This window comes from Phoenix dactylifera, chromosome 13 (assembly GCF_051530095.1).
Source record: "Phoenix dactylifera cultivar Ajwa chromosome 13, Ajwa_hap1_PhDact_Kaust_v1.1, whole genome shotgun sequence".
Classification (NCBI taxonomy): Eukaryota; Viridiplantae; Streptophyta; class Magnoliopsida; order Arecales; family Arecaceae; genus Phoenix; species Phoenix dactylifera.
In genome coordinates, this window is record NC_143202.1 from 23,977,596 (window position 1) to 24,001,968 (window position 24,373).

The 24,373-nt window shown below is 37.8% G+C and overlaps 2 protein-coding genes across 2 annotated transcripts; both read right to left on the reverse strand.

The window, feature by feature from the left end:
* Window positions 1-1,864: 1,864 nt before the first annotated feature.
* Window positions 1,865-15,083, reverse strand: LOC103708593 (uncharacterized). Its single transcript, XM_008793605.6, has 15 exons — window positions 14,653-15,083; window positions 13,361-14,020; window positions 12,939-13,251; window positions 12,493-12,639; window positions 12,287-12,375; window positions 12,109-12,201; window positions 7,255-7,381; window positions 6,734-6,798; window positions 6,485-6,656; window positions 4,482-4,679; window positions 4,316-4,363; window positions 3,974-4,120; window positions 3,080-3,162; window positions 2,383-2,498; window positions 1,865-2,257 (listed from the first exon to the last, which is right to left on the reverse strand). Exons 2-15 carry the CDS (start codon window positions 13,957-13,959, stop codon window positions 2,175-2,177), a joined length of 2,280 nt encoding a protein of 759 aa, XP_008791827.1. The 5' UTR covers window positions 13,960-14,020; window positions 14,653-15,083; the 3' UTR covers window positions 1,865-2,174.
* Window positions 15,084-19,615: 4,532 nt separating this feature from the next.
* Window positions 19,616-24,373, reverse strand: LOC103708608 (2-alkenal reductase (NADP(+)-dependent)-like). Its single transcript, XM_088709946.2, has 5 exons — window positions 24,096-24,373; window positions 22,342-22,519; window positions 21,555-21,721; window positions 20,794-20,876; window positions 19,616-20,254 (listed from the first exon to the last, which is right to left on the reverse strand). Exons 1-5 carry the CDS (start codon window positions 24,333-24,335, stop codon window positions 19,876-19,878), a joined length of 1,047 nt encoding a protein of 348 aa, XP_088566072.1. The 5' UTR covers window positions 24,336-24,373; the 3' UTR covers window positions 19,616-19,875.

Consider the following 24,373-nt stretch of genomic DNA (forward strand, 5'->3'; position numbering starts at 1 on the left):
TTGATTTGTCTCTCACGTTACGTATTTGAACATATTTTCCACACTTCTTCATGCATGATCTTAAATCTTTATCATCATTGGATATTTCAATGAATGTTGAACTTAACGTTCGTATGGCATTGCACTTCAAAAAATACTAGCAATGTTGTGCATGAAAAGTTTATCTTCTATATGGCAAGACATAATTGTTGTCATTTATTAAGAATTTGTTTTGTGTTGAATACGGAGTTGTCAATACCATAACATATAACCTCAAGAAATTTCTCCAGGTACTAACAAGTTCGGACCATCATGGCTTTTTTTTTTTTTTTGACCCAAAGTGTAATACCTTGGGACTGAGATTTGGTATTATTTTTTCTGAAATACCAAGAAGAAAAATAAGCTAGATTGGACAATATGTACGATGGAATTCTCTTATTTTCTAAAATTGTTTTCAATTTTTTTGTAAGCTTTTGGTCGCAAATATTTAAAAACAGAAAATAAAAGAAAAGAAAAGAAAAGGATTTATAAAAATGACATCTTCAACAACGATGGCTACGAGTTATTTCACTAGAGTAGCAAAGACAGGCACTATACAAAATTAAAGTAATTATTGTTACAATGACTGTTTTGATGGTGGCTCAATGAATAATTAAGAAAAATATAGTGATGCACTCACTCTAACTACTGTTTGTTTTATTTAAAAAAATACTTTCAGGATGTATAATATTTTTGGAGGGAAAATAGATACAATAAATTTAAGTTCTGAAAAGAATTTAATATATTTATTTGGGGAAAAGAATAAATGAAGAGAACAGAAACTAATCTATGTATTTAGGGAAAAAAATGTATCATAAGAGAAATTATCTTTTTCTCTAATATATATAATGTAATGGATATTGTACATAATGCAATGTAGGGAGTCCTAAAACTGATATGGTAGCTGTAGTTTCAAACCATGGGATCAAGAGCTGTGCTCCAATTTTCGTGTAAGAGAGTTGAATAAACTGGCGATGTTGGACGTTATGTTAGATCAGTCCGTGAACCATAAAGAGTCTATATCAGTGAAAATATCATGATCTGACAATAGTTTTGATAGGATATTGTTCCACAGAGGTTATGTCCTGATGTTGCCTGAATCTATACCAGTCTGGTCAGTTTCAGGTTGGGATCTTTGGGGGTTGAATCTGAGCCAAGGCACACCAAATAATATGTTCAGCCTGAGATATCTAACTAGAAGCCAATGAATGAGCTAACAATAGCAACTTTTTTTCTAAGATGGCACAATTATCCGATCCTAGAATAAATACAACCAAAAGGACCGGCATACAAAATATCTTGCAACTGGAGAGGAGTTTACCAAGCCGAATCCCAAACAAAAGTACCTAAATATTTAACCACAAATAAAACTAGCTCTGTTCGTCTTTTTGAAGACATGGACATCTCTGATGGATATTATTCTTCTCAATTCCTTCAAGGTGAGAATTTTTTTTTAACAAATCAGAAAGGAACATTATAATTCAGCACCTCACTTCCACTGCTCGGGCAAGCATTGGCATGACATTATCGGAGAAAAAAAAAGGAGCACCAGCAAGCTAGGCATTTAACTCCACAAATTACTATGGAGATACGATCATCTTTTACTATAAATATAGGAAGAAGAATATAAAATAACTATGCACCAAAAAGCTTTTTGCCATGCTACTTTCTGAGGAAGACCTGAAGAGGGCCCGACGTGGCAAGTTACCATCTCAGAAAGTTTCAGTCATGAGCGAACTATGGAATATAAAATAACTGTTAACTGCACCAAATGACATGCTTAGAAAAAGAATATAAGGATAATTCTACTCGAAGATTCTTATTCTATAGATGTCAAACAGATATAACTGGTCAACCAAAAGATTACGCCCCACAAGCTCCGCTTATGCTGCATTATTTTACATTAATAAGCTGTCTTTCCCAAAATTTATGTAGCAGTAAAGAATCAAAAGTTGACTCTACAGTGAAAAAGAACATATATTGTACTGAGGCACAAAATCCGTAGGAGGCCATGGGTGAAACATAAATTTAATGCTGAAGAATTTGCAGACGGGACTACTAGCTATAGACCTATCTAAGAAATCTTGGTACAAGTCTTGAAAAGAATGGATTATATAGGTTCAGAAATAGATGAGCATTTGTGACTATTTTACCAACTATAGCCGTTCCCCTTCAACTCCATTGGCATCATCATTTTGAGATGCCAGCTTTACAATGTCTTCCACCAGAATCTTCCCTTCTGTTGCGAGTTGAAAAAATGCAAAATTAGCAAATAGATTATGTGGACTGTGACAAATATAATGCTCATTTAAGCAAGAGGTATGATCAAGCTGCAGAATGATTTGTACGGATCTAGCTATTAACCTTTATCTCTAGAAAGGTTGCTGATGAGTTCTTGGACACCTTCCTTTCCTATAGTGTCTTTAAGGTACATGGCAGCAGCTGCTACCTCTTCAGGTGTCACTTTGCCATCATGATCCCTACAGATAAAAGATTAAATGCGATAAAATTATTATTACTGTGAGAATAGAGTAATCAATTGCAACCAATATCCAACTAGAAGCTTAAAGAAAGTTCCCCAATACATAGGTCATGTGCCGACCAGGAAGTTATATATTTAATAAGTTTGGTTCAAATTTTGGTTCAGAGTTCAATTGGTCAGAAGCCTCGCTACTTTTTTCCGCAGAAAGATTTGCAGTGTTTCCAGACTTATATAGCAATAATAAATATCTTCCTGAACAAAGCATCAAGTCTAAGGGATAAATATGTTGCTCCGCTTCTTATACTTTTTAATGACATAAACATAATAAATTTAATTAAACAAAATAGATAACAAAGGCTGTAAGTAATTTGGTCAAAGGATCAAGAACTTATGGGACGAACGGCAATGATAATGGACAGCAGGGTAAGAACCATAAAGCCACAACCCACCATAGGTTGTTACAATGCATATCAAGACGGGTTACAATTCCATTTATAATACAAATGCCTTGAATAGAATCCACTACATAAAGTGTACTACCCTAGCAAAACACAGAACAAATTTGTATGCAATAATTACCTGTCCAGAATTTGCCAGCGATTACCAATTTTCGCATCTACATCATCAATTTCCTTTTCAAGTTCTTGTAGCAAGGCATCAACCTGAAGCATGGCAAACAACATGATACAGATGTTACCAGAAAATGAATAACCTAAACTTCAAGAACCAAAATCACTGTCAAGATGAATATCTAGAAAATCTTAGAAACATATCATGCAACTTCAAACCATTTCCAACATTATATGCAATTGAATTCTTTTAAGCAATAAAACATTGAGCGTCAACACAGTATTGGTCGAACTGGACCAGAGCATCCAATCAAAATGGTGTCTTCAGCTGGACCAGCCCAAGCTGGTTCAGTCAGTCATTCAGTTGAACCCGACGATGCCAGAGTGCAGTTACATATGCATTCATCTATGGAAGTACCGCTTCTATTGTAAAAAGTTAGCTGCTAAAATAGTAGTTTGTCAATTGGTTATTCTAATGTAAGAGCTGGTAATGAATGCCACTATTTGCAACTCTGGACATTCTGTTAATAATAAAAAAAAAAGCACATGCCAAGCCAAGGATGACCTGGTTGATTCACTTTATCCAACCAATACTAATAGTTCCTCTGGTTGTAAATCAGATGGTTTTTAATAGCCCAACAGCAGACCAGAAGGATACCCTGGTTATAGTGGAAAATGGATAGACAGACCAATCCAGTTTAGTCTAAGAAACATTTATATCAGAGTCATCAGACAAAACAAGTCATAATAAATTCTGCCGACAAATCTGATTCACATCAAGTTTCTGAAATAAAAGAATGCAGTGCCATCATTTAATACTGCAGCATAGCATGACTCAGACAAGCAGGATGATAAAAAATGGCAAAGTGTGAATGAGTTGAAACTACAAGCACAAATTCCTCACCCTATCTATAAGTGCTGATGAGACTTTGCCCCCTGCAGAAACTTCAGCCGCATGGTCACTCTTCTCCCTAGCAGCTCGGTATGCTTTCTTAGCCTCTTCTTCACCTTCAGTACCCTCCATCTCCAGCATGGTATTATACAGTTTAATCTGTATTTGACAACAATTAGCCCAAAGTTTATGGTGCTGTGTGTAAGAAGGACTAGCCCCATTCATAGAGATTGAAATGGACTTCCAACTGGAACGTTAATGTTCATAATTTCTTTGTGCTGAGTCATATCTGTCAAATTTTAAACACAGTGATGTAGTTATATTTCATGGTATTCATGAAAAAATGAGATGCACCTCTTTGTTTACAAGGCGTAGGAACTCTTGGCGCTCCCTGCTCACTGACTGCAAGAAATTAGTTAAGCATCAAATATTAGTACAAAAAGCAGCTTGCATCAATGCCATATATTTAACTAGAAAGAGAGTGAGGGGAAGAAAGGAGTTCGACGACTGTAGGTCTTACAGATGCTGAAGCCAGTACAGACAGCGCACGGCTGATTTTACAGAGTTCTTCCTGGTTTTCTAGTGTTTTTGCTTTCGCCAGCTCCTCTGCTTCCTTACCAGTAGGATATGTCATTTCCTTCAAAGCCACATCCTCCTCACTGATCCCAGACTCCTTGATTTTAGCTTTCTCCTCTTTCTCTTGCTTTTTCTCTTCCTCCTAAAAAATTTTGATGCACAGAGACATTAATACCGGCAGAATATTAACATCTAAGCATCAATAAACTATATTGTTAAATTAGTACTAGTTTAGTAAGACAAATAAAACCAAGATAAGAGCTGCGCATGTGATCAACATGACCTTTTGGTTTCCAACTTAAAAACAATATGCTTTAATATCCCATAAATGCCATGCAGAAGGATGGAAAACTGCTCTAGGAGAACATTCAGAATAAAAATCTGTTCCATGCAATTTCTTAGACAATAAGGTGAATGGCTCCAGAGTATTGCAATTTAGATGCAAGAGAAATATTCAGGATCAAGTAAGAAACACTATTGCAGTAATTGAAAAAAAAAAACATGTGCCCATCCAATTGACTGGTTTTCTGATTGAACATCACAGAGGAAGGAATAATGCATCAGTAATAGATTAATTGCATATAAAAAACCATTCTTATATATTTGCAGACTCTTATCCCATAAACTTTCAAATGGAAACCCAAGATACCTATAATAGGAGGGGTTATGCAAAGGAACCCTAATAGTAATCATTATCAAGGATTTAAGTACCTATAAATACTAGTGCATACTGGCCAAACATACCTGTACCAATACATCCCTCAGTGTGGTACCATACCGACACATGGCATCTCGCTTTAGCTGTGCCAGCACCAATAGGTGTACTAGTGTGTCAATACAGTACCATACTGTACCGCATCAGTAATTATTGGCATGAGTCTTGGTACACTTGTACTTCAAGCCTTGACAATCATAAAAAGAATAATGCATCGGAAGCAAGTTATACACAGACAATACATACAAAAGAGAGAGTACAGTTAGAAGCCTCCAGTTCAATCAAATTATAGTCACCTATAGATTACATTTACTAGGCCATGTTGGTAATATAAGCAAACAAATGTTGTTCCAACTTTGCCGCAAGACTATCCGGAGAGCATGAAAACAACTTTTTTCACAACACGTCATAGACTCCAAAACTTTCAGTTAAACTGAATTTTGCAAGCACAATTAGAAACCAAAAGAACCAACTGGTAGCAGGAAAAAGGAAAGGAATTCTCAGATAAGTTCTCTAACACCACTCCGTAGACTCCAAGGTCAAAAAAATTAGCGAGCAGTCATAAACGAAGAAACCCACAAATGCCTGGCAGACATAAAACAGGAATTCTTGGAATTCTAACCACATCATATTTTATGAGAATATCAGGGGGGATTTCATTTTCAAGTTGTCAGGATTGCAAAATCATGTTGTATGGACTTTCATGTCACTGACATTTGGACAGACCAGCATCCTTGAAACTGACTTTGGTTTGCACTAGAACAGGTCACCTATCTGCCAGCATGTATAGTCATCTTAAGCTCTTGCAACCTTTCAAAGATGTTTTTTCTGTAGTATTTTGCTCCTTTCAAATATTATAAAAAACGAAGAAATAAAGGAAAATGAAATTGAATTAATAATACTGGAGACTCATCAAAGATTGTGTCCATTGTGAAGCAGAAAAGTCATTTCTACCACAGGACTGAGCATGAGACACAATGGATTCTGAGATTCATGTTCAAAGTATTATTAATTCTGCATGCACCAGCAAAGAAACTTAGTTGCATTATACACTAAACACCAATGTCAAAGTCTTCATGTACCCAAAGCGCAAAAACTTACTGCTTCAGAGTGGAAGTAACCTGTGCCCATCATATAAATTCTAGATAGACAGTTGTCAATGTCCTTCATTCCTCTTCTTTATTGCAGCTCATAACATAAAAAAGATCTTGCAAAGTACAAAATAAAAGTACCTTGATAAGTTTTTCCTGCATCTCGAGGAACTCCAACTTCCTCCTCCTCTCAGATACTGAATCTTCCGATGGCAAACCAGTACCGACAGTATCCACAACCTCATCTGGTAGAGATGATAATGTGGCTACAACAGCCTCCTCAGGTTTTATCTTTCCAGATATAAGGAAGGCCCTGATAAATTTCACCAGCTTAGAAACATAGATAGAGAAAAATGCTCAAATATATTCCCGTTCCTAATATGTAATTACCTTGAGAGTATCAGGAGAGAAGATGGCACAGAGTGATTAAGAGACAGATCCAACCAGTCACGAAGCTGGATACAAATATTACCATGGAAAGTTTTTATCAGAAAAGATTATCTTTTTCTGGTATTACAAGAAAAAATAGAGATTTTAGAAATATAATAGAAAGCAAGTACACATTAAAAGGCATATATAACAAAATAGACAAGTAAGTATAAAGGAATAGAGAAATGCTAATAAGCATGGAGGGGATTAGCATGGTATAGAAATTATTACGGTTCAATTGAATCGCTGAGATGTCAACAACATGGATGTAAAGAATAAAAGGATTATTATGAATCACACACACTGCACCATTACTAATTTTTGGTACCAACGTTTTTCTTTCGGTAGAATGGACATAGCAAAAGGTTACTACAAATCCATTTATATTTAAATTTATCATATGGGGGGCACTCAAATTCTTAAATATGCCAGACACTATTGGAAAATCACCATGCTGAGAACAAAGTTCTAGTTAAGAAAACCTGTTGACGCATCTCCTCTGTTGAGAGCAACCCAAGGTAGCCTCGCTCACGACAAGCCTGCCTAAGTTCCTCTTCTGAAAGAGACTCTACACCCTCAGCTTGGATCAGTTTATCATCATTTTTAATCCTAGACAAAACAGGAATACACTATTAACAATCCAAGGAAAACTAAGAATTCTGCTAAGAAATGGAAGGGCAGCAATCCAGCATGCAAATTGAGTACAAAACAGCAGAAACAGAGAGAACAAAACACAAGCAATAACAAAAAAAAAACAGATTAAAAAACCTTCCCAAATTCAGTATGTAATAAAGCAAAAGTCATTTTAAAGAGTGCAACATAGGATAATAAGAGCTTGTACTTAAATGGAATGCATGTCTAGGATGAATAGTGAACAAAATTTTATAAAGCAACGCTCCAGTGGTTGAGAAAAAGAATAGTTATGTATGGTCATATTCGGTCAGATTACTCCCCATCTTACTGCATCACTGCAAACTAACCTTCGTAATCAATAGTCATAATCAATCCAGCAATATGCACTAATATACATACTAAGCAAATCAACATTATCAGACAACACATGGTTTAAACTTGAAAGTTCCAGTCAAAATGAAACTTGTTACTAGAAGTAGCTAGCTATTTAAAGGGTGAATCCACAACATGATGGAAGAAGTTTCACCTAGTTCAAGGCCTGTTTTCTTCATCTAGGCATCATGTGTCTACAATGTACATCCTCTCCCAACACCATAAATGAAATAATTTGGCCAAACTGCTCAAAAGCATCCTAAAACGGACATCAGAATATGGAATTGAAACCAGGTGAAGTTTAGCTAAAAGAAAAGTTGAACAGCTAACAATAAAAAAGGTGAAACACCACATGAGCTTGGCAGTGTTGCCCTCCCTATTTTCCATAATTATACCCAGACTTACCTGCACACTTGGCAGGTGTGCCAACTACCAAGTGTCGAAGTGTCCTACTATCTTTAAATGTCAGACACAACCACCTCCAAAAATCTAGATATGTGGACACATCATACACTCCCACACATATACATATACACGTACATACACATATACAAATACATTCATACACATGCATATATAAATATAACCAATGTATACGCATGCATACATAATACACACAAGGACCGCCGAACCGTTCCAAACCAAGCGGTTCAGGGTGTGTATTCAATCAGACTGGCCAATTATCGAGACAGTTTGGCAAGTTGAAACAGTATGAAACCTCTCGCCATCTCTCGATCTCTCCTGAATTTCTCTTGCCTCTCTCCTCCCCACTCTCTCTCCCTATCTTCGATCAAGGTTCATTGTCTCAGTAATGGAACTTGTATCGGTACTATGCTAGTACACTATCGATATGCTCAACACGAGAGTCAATTTAGTATACCAAGACTCAATATGTCTCCTTCCCCCATATGGAGTCTCGGTTTGGTACCAATAAGGTACAATATGTCTGGTACAGTGCGGTATACACCATTATGGCAAAATCTTATTTTGATCCTCCTCTCCCATTTCTCCTCTCTCCCTCTCTCCCGATCTTCCTCTCCTGCCTCCTCTGGCCCATATACCAAGTTCTAACCTTCCATTCTCTGAGAAAACCCTAGCGCCCCCTCCTATACCGCCACTGTCCATGGCGAGGGCCTCATCCGTCGCCTTGACCTATTCAAGCTTATCCTCCTCAAGTAAGTGCCAGGATCTTCATAGCTAGGTGAGTCCTCTCTCTCCCCCTCCCTCCTTCCCTCTCCTCCCTCTCCCCTCTCTCTTGATCTTCCTCTCTTGCCTCCTCTGACCTCTGCTCCGGGTTTTGGTCCATAGCGAAGACCTCATCTGTCGGCTTGGTCTCTTCGAGCTCATCCTCCTCGGGTTGGCGTCGGGATCTTTGTGACCAAGTGAGTCCTCTCCCCCCTCCCTGACTCCCTATTCTCTCTCCCCTCTCTCTCTCTCTCCCTCTCTCCCAATCTTCCTCTTCATCCTCCTTCGACCTTTGCTTCGAGTTCTGGTCCTCCTTTCTTCAGAGGAAAACCTTAGCATCCACTTCAATGATGTGGCCATCTGTGGCAAGGGCCTTATCATCACCTCGGCCTCTTCAAGCTCATCCTCCTCAGGTTGGCACTAGAATTTTCGTGGTCAAGTGAGTCCTCTCTCTCCCATCCCTCTCTCCCTCACCCTATTCCAATATAGATCAGGTTGGTACAACACGCACCAAACTGGTCGCCAGTTGGTACACCTTGCATAACACATATACGTGTATACACACACACATACACACATATACATATATTCATATATATACATAAATCCACATGCATCCATATATCTAAACACACATAAAAGCAAACATACATGCAATATATCTATATACATATATACATATATATACATATTACATATAAAAGCCTTTCTTTTGATTCTTATTAGAAAAGAGAACTGAAGAGGAAAAGAAGATGCTATCTAACAAACAAAGCAATACAACGCCATGATTTCAAAAGTTGTTTAAGTTATTCCTTAGATGCATTTAAGGTCACTTCAAATGTGTCAAGATGTCCAATAAAAATGAAAATGTGCTAGTGTTGGCATTTTTCACTCACATCAATAGTACAGGTAAAAGTAGAGTATCTAGCTATGTTATCACGCCCTGCCATGTCCAAGCATTCAAAAGTGCCAACACTTCAAAAAACTTTAAACGAGGCATCTTAGTTATACCTAATAATATCATAGACTCACAAAACACCAAATTTAAGCAAAAGCAGCTAGAAAAATATAAATTCTCTCTTAAAAACCTACCTCCTATGGTGGTTTGATAACACAATTTAGATAACACCCCAACAGCATGGCATGCATATCTCTTATCCAATTGTGATGCAAATACTGCATTCCAAAATAATAATAAAATTCTAACATGGATATTGCAATTATCTTCAAAAATGACATTTTCTCTAGTTGTTGGCTTGCATCTACCATTTGCATCAACTGATCTCCACCCACACTGGCCATCCTTTCACTGTCAAATCCTGCTATTTCCAAATCATTTTAACTCAGCACATTGTCAAATTTTTGTTTCCTCCCACCTACATGATAATTCTACAGCATCGCTTCTCTGATTGATTGTACACTTCATCTACCTGAACATTTTCTTCCAACATTTAAAGTTATTTGTTGTCTACCAGATACGATTCCTGATCACATGCTATCACTAACCAATATAATCATCTTGACTGGCCATGTACCTCTCAGTGTGAAATTTAAGAAGAAAATATATCACTCTCCATCTAGTTTGTAATCCAATCTATCCTCTATAAGCCAAGAAATTTCAACTATTTGAATCACTAACAGCACTAGAGCCAATATTGTAATCAGGATCATTAGCAAAAATGCGGATATACTTGTCAGAATCAAGGACTTGAATCTGTCCCCTGGTCAATTACCTCCAATAAGCATGAAGAAAATTGGATGCTCAAAACCAATTGCTTTACATCATATTTATAAGTTGCTCCAAGTTCTCTAGCCTCCCCTTACAGCACTTGGAGAATAATTACATTCAAACCTTGGTGCCAACAAAATACCCAACACAAGGAATTCTATAGACATTGCGTACTTCATTGCAGACCACCATGTGCAGTCTCCCATAACCTGACAAGTACTCCCAGCTCTAGGTGCAATTATCTGCCCTCAGCAATTTAATTAAAAAGAAGTTTCTCGTTATCCTCTTTTAACTTGATCACAATGGTTCTGTTTCCATTTTTTCGGTCAGAGGCTTTGTTTCCTTCATAACAAACATTCAGTTCTTTACCAATCATCATCATATCTAATTAATCGATTCCTTCCATTAATCTCCTCTTAGGTAAGTGATACAACCTCTTTCTTCCACAGTTCCACTGCATAAATTTTTCTTTCACTTTCTTCCATCACCTGATGAACCTTTTTATGTCTTTTTAAGCAACTTTACTGATGATACTGCTTTCTCCACACACACAATTTTCAATCCTTTAGGATACTTTATATGGGCATGTGCATGCAAATATATAGAAGACAAAGGACAAGTAATAATCCTATGTCCAAGAATTTTCAAGACATTCTGGTCTCAGTGCTCCCATAATTTTCTAGGTTTTATGAAATGAAATTTGAACATTAAGTTACCTATAATTTGATTTCCAACATGTTCCAACACCTTCGTCTAACTCAAATAGTAAAAATGCTTTGTTTAAAAATTAAAATGTAAATGTATCATCAAGCCCGCAATGCAATTTCACAGCTCCATCCAACATGTAGATTGTGGGTTCAGGCACAGCTTACATACTTATGCTTAAAACAAGAAGATCATAATAAAGCCAGCCACATATTTCCAAAATGAGAATCAAGCAATTACGCAGGAAATGCTTATAAGACAAAAATTTTTAATGAACTCTTGTTGAAAGATTCAATTAAGTCAGTTAGCTTTGCCAAATGAAAAGTACAGCAATTACAATCTCTGTTTTCCTGATCAGGACAAGCAATTACTTGATCTGTGACAAGCAATTATTAATCTGAAACAGGATGCAGATGTGGGATACCACATGTTTGCTTTTTTTTTTCCCCCTCTTACTTTTTTTCCCTCAAGTCAATTACCCATCCATGTAAGAGCCAATTATTGACATAAGATAAGGCAAATAACAGATTGTGCTGCCCTTATGTAGCCTTTTCCGATTTGTCAAATTTATAATTATGATACATGAGATTTTTCATCAAGTTTGGAGGCGACACAATGAGAATAAAAGATATAGTACTGAATGCTTGGGAGCAAAGAAAAAAGAGGCGAGGAGGGGGGGAGTTCTTTGACATGAATGACCCATAGGACTTACTTTTCTAACGTTCTCCGAAGCATATACCGTAAATAATTATCTGTTCCAAATGGTGGGATCCCCATATATTTACACATATTAACCAACCTTGGCCTGCACGCAATGACATGCCAATGATGTAATAAGATACAGAGAAAACAAATGAAGAGAATAGATCAGAAATTAGCTGTTAAACAACCTGCTGATATTGTCCAAAGTCAGCTCATCATTGAATAATTTTGCAAAGCTTAAAATTTCATCATTGGAAACACGGGCACCAGTCCTGACCTAATTGCAAACCAAACATCTCAGATCATATGATTATCACATCAGAAACCAAAGTAACAACATAGCACATGCTGGCCAATTTAATCAAAGAAAAGTTTAAATCCAATGGCAATTTACCTTGTTCAAAAATTCATCTAAATCTTCTGCAGTCTGTTTAATTTCTCCACTACGTGAGGTTTGGATTTCCTTTGCCATTTCTTTCACAGTGTCCTGTAAAAACTTTGCATACTCTATTCTTGCTTGAAGTTTCCTTTTCAATGCTTCCTACGAGTTAGAAGTCAAAAGACTGAAGTAAGACCAACATCCTCCTAGGGAAACTGTACAGCATACTACATAGAAATATACATAACACAGAAAATAATAACAAATGAAATGGCCTTGGCAGACATTGTCTGCATTGAACCAGTGAGACGACACTCCAACTTATGAAGACGATACAGAGCTTCAGTAGCAAGATTGTCCTGAATAAGCCTTTGGACTATCATATTAAAACTCGAGTATAAGAATTTTAACTTTTAATGAGTCAATATCTAGAGCACAATGGCATAAACAGCAGCTGGTACCTGTTCTTTCATCTTGTCCTGAAAAGTGGATGGCAACATGTTTGGGAATAATTTCAAGAAGACTGGAAGCAAGAACTCCATAAATGGAACTATAATGAAAACTGCAACTGGAACCAGCCTGAAGATATCAGCTGTGGTGCGTGTCAGCTGCTGCCTCTCTCTTCTGGTGAGGTTCTTTCCACCAGCAAGTTTCAACAACAACCTTGATGAAATCCTGATATCTGCCCACAGTAGTTTCAAACCCAGCCAATAGTGCTGCAAGGTAGACACAAACTCATCCTTCCAGTGTCGAAGCTTTATGGCCCAATCCTCCCTTAGAAAATGAAAAGCAAACAATAGAAAAATTAGAAAGAAAAGAGGCCAGAAACAGCAAAGGAACTGAGAAAGGCCTTAAACTAAAGTTCAAAGACAAGAGCCAAGACCTGCTCATGGAGGCAATAGCTCTCAAAGCAGGACCAATCCCCAGAATCCTTGCCCAGAACTTGTGCATGATTGATTGAGTAGTCTTCTGAGATTCTTGCATCTGCTTGGCTTTCGCTTTAGCTTTTGCTGTGCTCAGGCCTTCCACAGCCTGATCACATTCCTCAGGCAATACTTCTTTTATCTGTTTTTGGTTCTGATCTTCATTCTGCTCTTCCCCACCGCCCATCTCCGGTTGAGCAGCTGTAGCCGTGGATGCAGTGTGAACAGACTGCGACAACCATCTGATGCCCAAGGGTAGAGTGAAATCTTGTCTCTCATATCCAAAACTTGCAACAAAAATTCCGCCTGGTGGATGCTTAAGAAACCCTTTTGCATAAAAGCGCAACAAATCCTCTTTGGCTATTGCCACTGCCTCCTGCTCCTTCTGACAGTCAGCATTGTCGGAATTCTGCTCGGAGACTGGACGCATAATCCTTGTATTTGCATCATGTGCAAATCTGCCGTGTCCAAAACTTGAAAAACTAGAATACGGACGAGCAGGTACATTCAAGCGCTCCAGCAGGTACTTCTTCCCTCTGGCAATCGCCCTCGAAGCCATTCTTGATTTCTTTTCCCTTTCCAAAAGGAAAGGCTATGGTCATATCTTCTCAAGAAAACCCCTGTACCAACTAGCTCTCTTCAACAGAATGATCAACAAATTACAAGCATTTAATAATATATAGATTAGATTATAGCTAACAGATTTTCTTTTCACAAATCAGCACCAAGCCCACTTGTTCTCGTCCCCGCATTAACAAAGTCAGTAATCACTTCCTATAAAAGTGACAAAATTCCCAATCCCCCCCCTCCTCCTCCTTCTTTCGCTAGTGTCTGAACAAACATTTTATACATAAATTCCAACAAAATGCATCCAGTTATCAAACATTAACTTTCCGAAATCAGAAGGTTTATCACTTCCAAGGGGCAACTAAAAAACTTAAATTAACAACTAAACATTCAGATTCTCTCTTTTTAAAAAAAATCAGAAATATAGAAGAAAGCAGAGCAATCTTCTAACCGATCGGAACAAAGATCCAAATATTTTAATAAATTTATATAACTTTTGTCATGAATCGGTTAGCTTGAATTCTACTTCAAGCCGAAGAGAGAGTAAAAAAAAAAAACAATCACATACGAATGTTGCGCCAGAGCTCAAATTAATCATTTTCCGATGGATGCCCAAATCCAACACAGACGAAAAAAACAGCAAACTCCAGTCAAATAGAATCGAAACGAGCAGCAAAAACCATACCGAAAGAGCTTTGCCGCCTTCCGACGGCTCTACTTGGAAGAAGGCTTCGATTCGGCGGATCAAACTTCTCCGGCAGAATAATATCACCAAGGTGCTCGAATTTAGCCTCGAACGCTCCAACGATTCGAATCCTCGGACTCGTCCGGGATCGGAATGGATCGGCGAAGAAGTAGAAGATTTAGGGTTTTGAAGCAAGAAGAGAAGACGGAGATTAGAGGAGGGAAGCTAACGGGAATAGCGATGGGCATCATATAAGAGGGAGGGAGCGTGCCTCCGTCTTCTGGGCTCGCGTCTTGGAGGGGAAGAAAGGGCCTTCCGATGGCTTCGTGTAAGACCATCGGAACCATTGTGTGTACCGAATCTAATCCGGATCGTTTGATCGGTGTGCCCTCGCTGTTCAGAAAACGTGACTAATTCGCATCATCCCATTTGGGAATCTGCTGGTTTCCATTTATTTCTATTTTTCCAGCTTTTTTTTTTTTTAGCAGCTTTAGAAAAAAAGGGCGCCCACCAATGTAGCAGCCCCTTTTACGTATGAGTACGTCATCCCAGCACCACCTCAATACCGGCAGACTAGATGGTAACTCTACCAAGCAAATCTTAGTCTCGTTTCAACCGTGCTGCCACCTCAATGATTTCTATTTTTCCAGCTTCAATCTAGTCCTGTAATTTTTGTGTAGAAAAATTTATTTATGGATTTTACAAAAAAATATTAATTTTTTTATAAAAAGTACATAGGATATTTAATACACTCTTAGGATATTCAATACATATATATGGGATATTTAGTAAACGTATCTTATACCCAAGGGCAAAATTATCCAAAATGTTCTAAATATGTAACTTTTTGCAACAAAAAGTAATTTCTTTTACAAAATCAATAATTAAGTGGATATTTTGTACTATTTTTCTTTATTTTTTTGTCTAGTTCTTATTTGTTTAGGTAGGGGAGGTTCTTAGGTAAAGTAACTCTATTTTTCATATACCCTAAGCCTCGATAACAATATGTGAAATCAAATGGTTTAATGTAGAGGCTGCTTGATTATCTAGTTTCACTTTTTTTCACTTTTTTTTTCTCTTTTTTTTCCCTCTTTTTTCCTTTTGCACAACTAGTATAGTTGATGATTTTTAGTCGATGTTTTTTTTATCTTTATAGTGAATGCATGTATTCTTTAAATGAGCACATATATTTTTGATATGAAATGTCACCAGATCCTAGGTGCACGCACATATTATTTTGCATCAAATGGGCCAAGCCAATGTCCCAAAATTTTCAAAACTGAATTATTTTTTTTCAAAAAGTAGCCAAAATCTGAAAAGGTGAAAATAAAGTGTTTTATTACTGCAAAATTCCCAATATTATTAGTTGTGCACTGTAACGTTAGCCGTAAATTCGGTGGTTCAGATGTAATCATCAGATAAGAGAAGTTGTGATTGTTTCAGGATTGCGCTTAGACTTTGCGTGGAAAAGCCCAACCTGATCCTGAGCCTGCCCCGTTGACTTTGGCGTACATCGGTTTACTTATCCTCCGGCATAGCAAGTTATTCCAGGGATATTCTAACTTCTAAGTCCTGTCAATTATTCATTAGATTTTAATATATCTATGTATCAGTTTAGTGTATACTATACTTTCCTATTGTCAAAAAGGTAGGGATAAATGAAGTTAAGAAAACCATATTTGTTTGAAATTTACTTGGCGAGAAACTAGAAAGAAAAAGAAAAATTTCACAGAAGGGATAGACATTTTGATAAGAAAGAGGATAGATGGAGAAACTGGATAGGCAAGAAAAAAATACAGATGGTCTTTCTTCATGGACGATCTTTTTTGGCGTGTGTAGTTTCCTTTTTTCATTTTTTTTATGTTATGAGATTAACGAACTCCGTCAGTAGGAAGAGTTCTATTCTTATTCAACTTTTGGGTTTTCTCTTTAAGATGGGCACGAGAGAAAACATGGCAAAATAAGAGTCCCGCCCTATATGATATCTATAGCACCTGCCTTATATGATTTTTATTCCATAAGATTTATTTAGTGTATAGCCAATAGATCACACACACTACGATCAGCTCATGATCAATCCAAATAGATCGTCTTACATTATTCTCTAGTCCATATAGAAAATAGACTAGATTTTCTCTAATATAATTTGTAATAATCAAGAATTTTATCCAAACAAAAAAAAACCTACCCGAACAAGACAAGCTTACCATATGTCGGAGAGAGTATAGCATTGAACAAAGTCTCTTGTATCAATAAAGAAGACAATCAAGTCCAACTCCGAGTCTCTTGCATCAGATTTTATCAACCCAGCTAGCTGAAATGTGCATTGGGCCGGGCCAGCCCCATGGCCTGCTAAATGCAACCCGTACTGCAAGTAGCTTGGGTTAAAGTTTCTATGGGCTGAGCTTCGTTGTCAACATCTTAGCCTGATCTAGAATTGGGCCACACTTGGGCCAATGTTTCACAAGCCCAATAGCCCAGCCTGGCTTGGCACAATATTTATTTATAGTATATGCATGCATCTTAGGCATATATCTTGCACATGTATCAGTAAAAACATATGAGTAATTTTTTTATTATTACGTAATTAAGGGCTATTAGGTGTTTTAGAAAGCATTCTCCCAATTAAGCTTTATACTTAAATTAATGATTTATACTTAGAAATATAAATGTAATTGAAAAGAGGAAATGAGAGTGTTCTTTGTTCTGAATTTTGATTTAATTCTTAAAAGAAGGATCCTAAAATTCTTGCATTTCACTTTATAAACTTCAAATTTGTCAAAAGTTTGATATATATTTGGAATGGCCCGATGTGCCCAAGAAGCTTAACCCATCCAAGTTACGAACTAGCCCAATTTCAGATGGAGCTCCACACCATTTTAGGCTAAGCTGCTCATGCTTGCTCATTCTTGACCCTAAATAGGGCATGCTGCAGAGGTAAAGATTCTCGACCAACGCAGTCGTTGATCCCTTGGGAACCTTGAATCAGAAGGTATCCAATGGGAGAAATATTGGACACCTCGATCTTAAGCCAAATCTACCTTAGTAACTTCGGACATAAACCGAAGAGAACAACTTCAGCTCCAGTTGAGTAGGCAACCAACTGATGTGAGCGACTTCAGTTTCGACTGGGAGGAGCCATCAGCCGAGGAGAACAATCAACACATGTTGACAAGGATTGACAGTTCTAACAACCGACAGCTCTACCAGTCCGTAGTTGTGGCAGCACCATGGCCTGTGCCCTACCAGCGCCGCCCACCGCCCATGCAGACTAGCTCCCATGCTGCAGCCATACTTCCAACCATTACCTAGCCATCATTGCATGCCACGTCAGGTCGTAATGACAAAGTGAGCTCCCCTATATAGAGGGATAGCCCAGGAACCTTAGGTACCCAACATACAATATATATGCAAATATTACTCATAGAATCACCCTCTATCGAAATCCTCTCTTTCATACTGTTGCCTCGTTATTCTGACTTAAGTATTAGAGGATCCCATGCTGAAAACTCTTCGACAAGCAGACTTTTTGTAGGCCAACAGTGGAGGAGACTAGCATCCGACGCATCAACCAGCCTTGCTTGGCTCACCTCCAACCGACCTTAGGGTCGACTGAGCTGCGCTCCCACCTCGGTTCGAATTTGGCAAAAACAGTGTCCATCATCACAACTTCCATGTTGCTTTCCTTACACAACCCTGTTATAAAGTTCATAAACCCCCCCCCCTCTCTCACTCAGTTGCCCGCGTATTAGAAACCTTGAGGCAATCACTTTTAATTTTTTTTATTTTTACTTTTAAAAAATAAAATCACAAAAATTACGATAAAAAATATGTTTGGTTCTATTATTATTATTTTTTATTTTTGAAAAACTATTTGCATAGTTTTTAAAAAATATAAGATTTTTTTACTATTTTCTAAAAACAAAAAACTTATATTTTTTATCATAACTATCGACATCCTCTCTATCATTGCCACCACCATAGTCGTTGATCGCCGTGGCCGCCACCATCGCCATCATCTCCGCCATCATTACCGCCGTCATTACTACCGCTATCGATATCCATCTCTATGGTTCTATGGTAGCCACTTCTATTATTTCTGCCATATAGTTGTTGTCGTTACTGTCTCTACCACACATCCACCACAATCATCATGGTTGCCACCACATCATCGGTACCCTCATCACGACTATTGCTAGTCCACTACCACCACTCTAGTCTCTACTATCTCAACTACCACTATCATCTTAGCTACCATCATAATATTTATATTTTAAAATAAATATTTTATTTAAAAAAAATTAAAAATAGAATAGAAATAAAATTTCTAAAATAAAAAAATGAAACTGATCCTAAAAGCCACCTTACCTTACTACTGGCTTTGTCAGTGTTGTTAGGAAAAAAAAAAACAAGAAAAGGGGGATTCACACTATATTTACTCTCATTTTTTCGGTAGACACTGATATCTGATATGAACGAAGGATTAGAAAAGAGAGGGAATTAGGGAGTGCATTTTGTGGACAAGCGGGTTGCGCGTATCAATATCCACAGGGAGGCGGCGCGGCGGCAAGAACACGGAGTTAAATGACTAATGTCATCAACTGTTTGCTCCGGCGAGCACGGACAGTATCGCCCGAGCAACAGCTAACAATCAAAGTCCACCACCTTTTAAAAGAGCAATGCTAAATAAACATTGCTCAAGATTGGAACCATACTACTTTTTGGTTATACAAAAGTTTATCTCCATGACACCACACCCAAGATTTTTTAATCTCCAGACTGAAAGACCCCTTGATGAAAGATGGGTTGTCTTCGAAGTGTGGAGAATAATACAAGCCCTTCTATACTTTGAGAATTCCACAAGACTAATAGACTCCACAATAACCTGAACCAAACGCATTCTCCAAAATCCAGATATGCAACTCTAAAGAAAATATGCATGTCATCATGCAAATTCAGTATATGAAGTTCAAAGTCCTTTATTAAGGCACAAACAACCTCAGACTTCCATAGATACAGATGACCATAAGAGCTCTATGGACATGATTATGTGATCAACTGGAAGGAAGCAGATGGTTATTTTCCAAAAGATTGAAGTGGTCTGATGCTGACATAATTGTTCATTCATGAGAAACTACAACCAACATGATTATGTAATCTACTCAAAAGGAACAAATGGTTATTTACCAAAAGATTGAAGTAGTCTGATGCTGACATGATTGTTCATTCATGAGAAACTACAACCAACTGTTTACCAACATTGCGGCCTGCAAAGAGCCCCACCAGTGCTGCAGGAGCATTCTCAAGTCCTTCAGCTTTATCCTCCACATAAGTGATCTTCCCATCCTTCATATACTGGGCGATAATCTCCTCAAACTGATGATATTTATGCAAAAAATCACCAACCAGGAACCCTTCCATTCTGATGCGCTTTGTGATGAGGTAAAATAAGTTGTGCACACCCTCAGGTTTCTCGAGGTTGTATTGAGAAATCATTCCACACACCGCAATCCGACCATGGGTCCTCATGTTGATAAGAACAGCATCCAGCATCGGACCACCAACATTCTCGAAGTAGATGTCGATACCTTCGGGAAACAACCTGAAAAGAAAGACTTCATTAGATTGTTGTTGGAAAGAAATTGCTACTGCTCTTCTTCACACTGTAAAATTAAATGACCTAACAAACTATACTCAGGGGACAGCTATCTATCTAATACCAGCTTACCACTATTTATATTACTATAACAACAGATTCTCTTTGGTCCAATATATAGAGAAATATCCACAACCTGGGTATATGACAGTCCAAATAATTTGAAGGCAACTCCATGTTCTCCAAACGACAATAACTAGATCATGGGCCTGCATTATGCAAACATCCTACATAAAAGCACCTGCCGATCACGGATCATCACAAATTCCATTGCAAAGATTTTCAGAAATCAGGACAGTTGGAATTGAAGCTAAGATGCACAACATACACAGGCGAGACCCATGCAAGATACTTGTCTGGGTCATGTAATTCCATGTATCACTAAGAGTTTAAGGCTGGATGTAGAACACTAGCTTCAAAAACCATAAGTTCCCTTGAGATATAGAAAAAAAAGAGTCAGTTAAAAAAAAGAAAAAGCAACCAACCTCTTTAAAGCTGCACTCAAGTCTGGCTCCTTCTTATAATTAAAAGCCTCATCAAAACCAAACTTGTTCTTCAATAAGTTGACCTGAGTAGACAGTGCCAAAAAGGAAGTTGAGCAATCTTAAACAGCAGAGGCATAAGTAAAATGCAATGAGAACACAAAATCTCTCTCAGGACCATAGTGCCAAAAAAGAAATTGAGTGATGCTTAAACAGAAGAGGCATGAGTAATATGCATATAAGAACACAAAATCTCTCAGGACTGTTGCTTGGTTTCACTAAAGCTGAATGCGTACAATTTTCTTCTCTGCAACCACAATTATATCCGTTATACCTCTTCGATCTCATGTTAGTCATAAGAAAACAGAAAAAGAAAACATCCACCGTGAAACATTTCAGGTTATCGATGGTGCATTCTTCTAATAGGGATTAGGGACCTACAAAATTGTAGCATTTTTCAACATCTAAGCCCCTGAGGTTGCTTGCATATTAAATTGCAGCTGAAAAGGGATCTAGGGGCATTTGATGTGAAGTGCTCCCAGAAACACTCCCATTATCTGTATTCTGAAAAACAAAATTTGGGTAACCTGAATCCAATACATGAAACCTTCCTTGCCCATTTTAAATGAATCTTCATGTCCAGGTTCTAACCTCATCTTCATGTCCAGGTTCTAACCTCATGCCTGTTCAATTTTTGGTATTTCTTATGTGTTTCAGCAATTCCTCTTCCAAAACTTGAGAACCCGAGCCACAGTCATACAAACCTTGTCATCAGAGCCAGCACTTCCAACCACGTAACAGCCCATTAATTTGGCAAGCTGCCCAACAAGCTGTCCAACAGCACCGGATGCAGCAGACACAAAGACATATTCCCCTTTCTTTGGCGAGCAGATCTCATGAAATCCCGCATAAGCTGTGAACCCTGCCATGCCTGAATATGAAAATAGTGATGTCAGAAGCCATATAACAAATTGTAAGAGAAGCATGGAAACTAAGGAACAGAACTATTCTACCAAAGTTCAGCGACATTCTTTTTCTTCACCATAGTAATTACTCGATCTAGGTCTGGTTTAGTACACTTGTCGACTCTCTTGGCTTGATGCACAAAGCTGATAAATAATCATTGGAAAAATAGATCTAATTTACACTGAGCTTCACTTGTTTGACTTTTTTTTTTTCTGAACATGGTTTCAGGTATCTGCCTCAACAGGCAATCCTTGATCCAGATGATACAATTCACATATGGCCTTACTTATCCCTGAACATTTCCATTATCAGTAATAGGTAATACCAAAGGAAATCAAAAAAAAAAAAAACATTAATATTCCACGCATGCCATGTTAGATGTTAATGATTTTCAGTATCATTTTGCCATTGCTGCAAGATTTACAACCACAGTTGTTAAACAATCATGTAATACAACTGTCAAATCAGACCTTAAAGAAACATATAACGATATCAAAGAACGACTGCTGTTTAATGGCCATGTACTCAACATAGTCAGATGGCGAATACCAGATTTGTAGGCATTTTGCTGAACAAACAACTTACCAAGAAGGCCAGTGTAATAGGAAAGGGGTACATCAGTGTATCTGATCTTGAAAAGCATCTCTGTTTCTGTGATGAGGCTATACTCTTCCCATCCAGTCATGCCCCACACAAAGTCCCCTATCTTGAAATCTGGATGGCTAGAATCCACCACTTTACCCACACCATACCCAGATATGACCTGTACAACGAAAGAAGAAAAAAGATGAACATGGAGAAATAGGGAACCTTAAAAGGTAAGCCCGCATAAGTAGAAGTTCCATGATGGTAATATTGTCTGAAACAGCTTTAGCTTGATTGGGGAAATGGATGGCCTTTTACTTCAACAAGTTCACAAATACTAGCTACTATTTGAGCTCTAATGATGTAGCAAACATGAATTACACAGAATATGACTCTTTAACGCAATGTAGGATCCATATGTATTATTTCTACAATGATAAAGATGAAATTCTAACCATTGCTTTTCAAATTATATATCTCCTTCCACATAAATTTACTACTGACATGTTTTTCCTCTCTTGATTTGCTATTTTAGCCTTATATCTATGATTTTCCTAACCATTCCACCATAGTTTCCCATCGATCCTATTGTCTCTCTCATTCATTCTTCCAATATTCTTCCAATATTTTTCAACGGATCATCTCATGCTTTGCCATCAAACGTGCAACATGGCAACTCCAAAAAGAAAAGGAAACCCACTCTTGGATACATGACAACCTATCTTTCTCAAGTTTATGACTCCCTGAGTGCTCTATCAAACCACTGAATGCCAAAAACTGGCATCTAATCAATAGAATGACAGAATCTGCACTGTTAGACATTAACCAATCCTGATGAAAAGTGATGCGGACACTACTTGCTTTCTTCCAGCTCTGCAGCCTCTTTTGAACCCTACACACATTTCTCACTCCCAAATACAGGTAAACTTTATACCAAAACAAGTATTGCCGCATCCAGATCAAAGCAGTCCAACTTTCGGACGGATCGACCATTGGGCTACAACATAGCATTTCTCAATGAATTAAAACGATCGTAAGAACACCTAAAGACGTGCTTAAAATACGTTTTATTGCAGAAGGGAAAACACACACACATACACATACACACACTCCCTTCCCCCAGGACGACACGTAGCAAACAAATCCACAAGAACAAAGAAGGACTGAAAAGAACCATCAAATTCTCGGTAGTTTTGTGATCATGATTCACACTCATTTTCCTATAAACTTCTCTACCCAGCGCTCTCTTCCCATTTCTTGCTATAAACTTCTCTACCCAGCGCTCTCTTTCCATTTCTTGTTCAAATAACATATTCAGTTGTGCTTTTTCTCAGCTACTGTACAATAGAACGAGTCAGTGCGTGTGGTAATCGTAAGCAAAGCCTCATAATCCTAATCGCTACATCTAATTTAAGCAAAACTGCACCACAAAGTTGTCCGGATACTACTTCATGTAAAAAATATAAAATATATAAATAAATTTATTTTATACTATCAACTTAAGTTTTTGAGATAAATAATAATTTTCACATGATATTAGAGTTCGAACCTTGCCTCTGCCTCATCTACTAAAAACAATAAAAAAATCTGACTAATTTTTTTAAAAAATATAAAAAATATAGATACATCTGTCACATCCTATCTAATCATGATACAAGCAAGCAAAAAAAAAAAGAAATAAGTTGTAGGAAAAAAAAAAAAACCTGTGTGTGAGAGAGAGGGTTCTTATTATATCATATATTTATATGGTATACCGAGCCAGGGACGAAGTCGGGGACGTAGGAGGGCTCGTCGTGCTTGCTCATACGCGACCGCATATAAGGGTCGCAGGAGAGGTACAGGTTCTCGAGCAGCACCGCCTTCGATCCCTCGGGGACCTTCAATCGGACGGTGTCCGTCGTCACGACCTCCATGTCGCTCTCCTTGGGGAAACCCGCCGTTATGAAGTCCTTCAACACAACCTTCTTGTTCGCCTTCGCCCTCACCTCCGCCATCGCGCTCTCTCTCCCCCTTTTCGGCCTTTAGAGAAGGC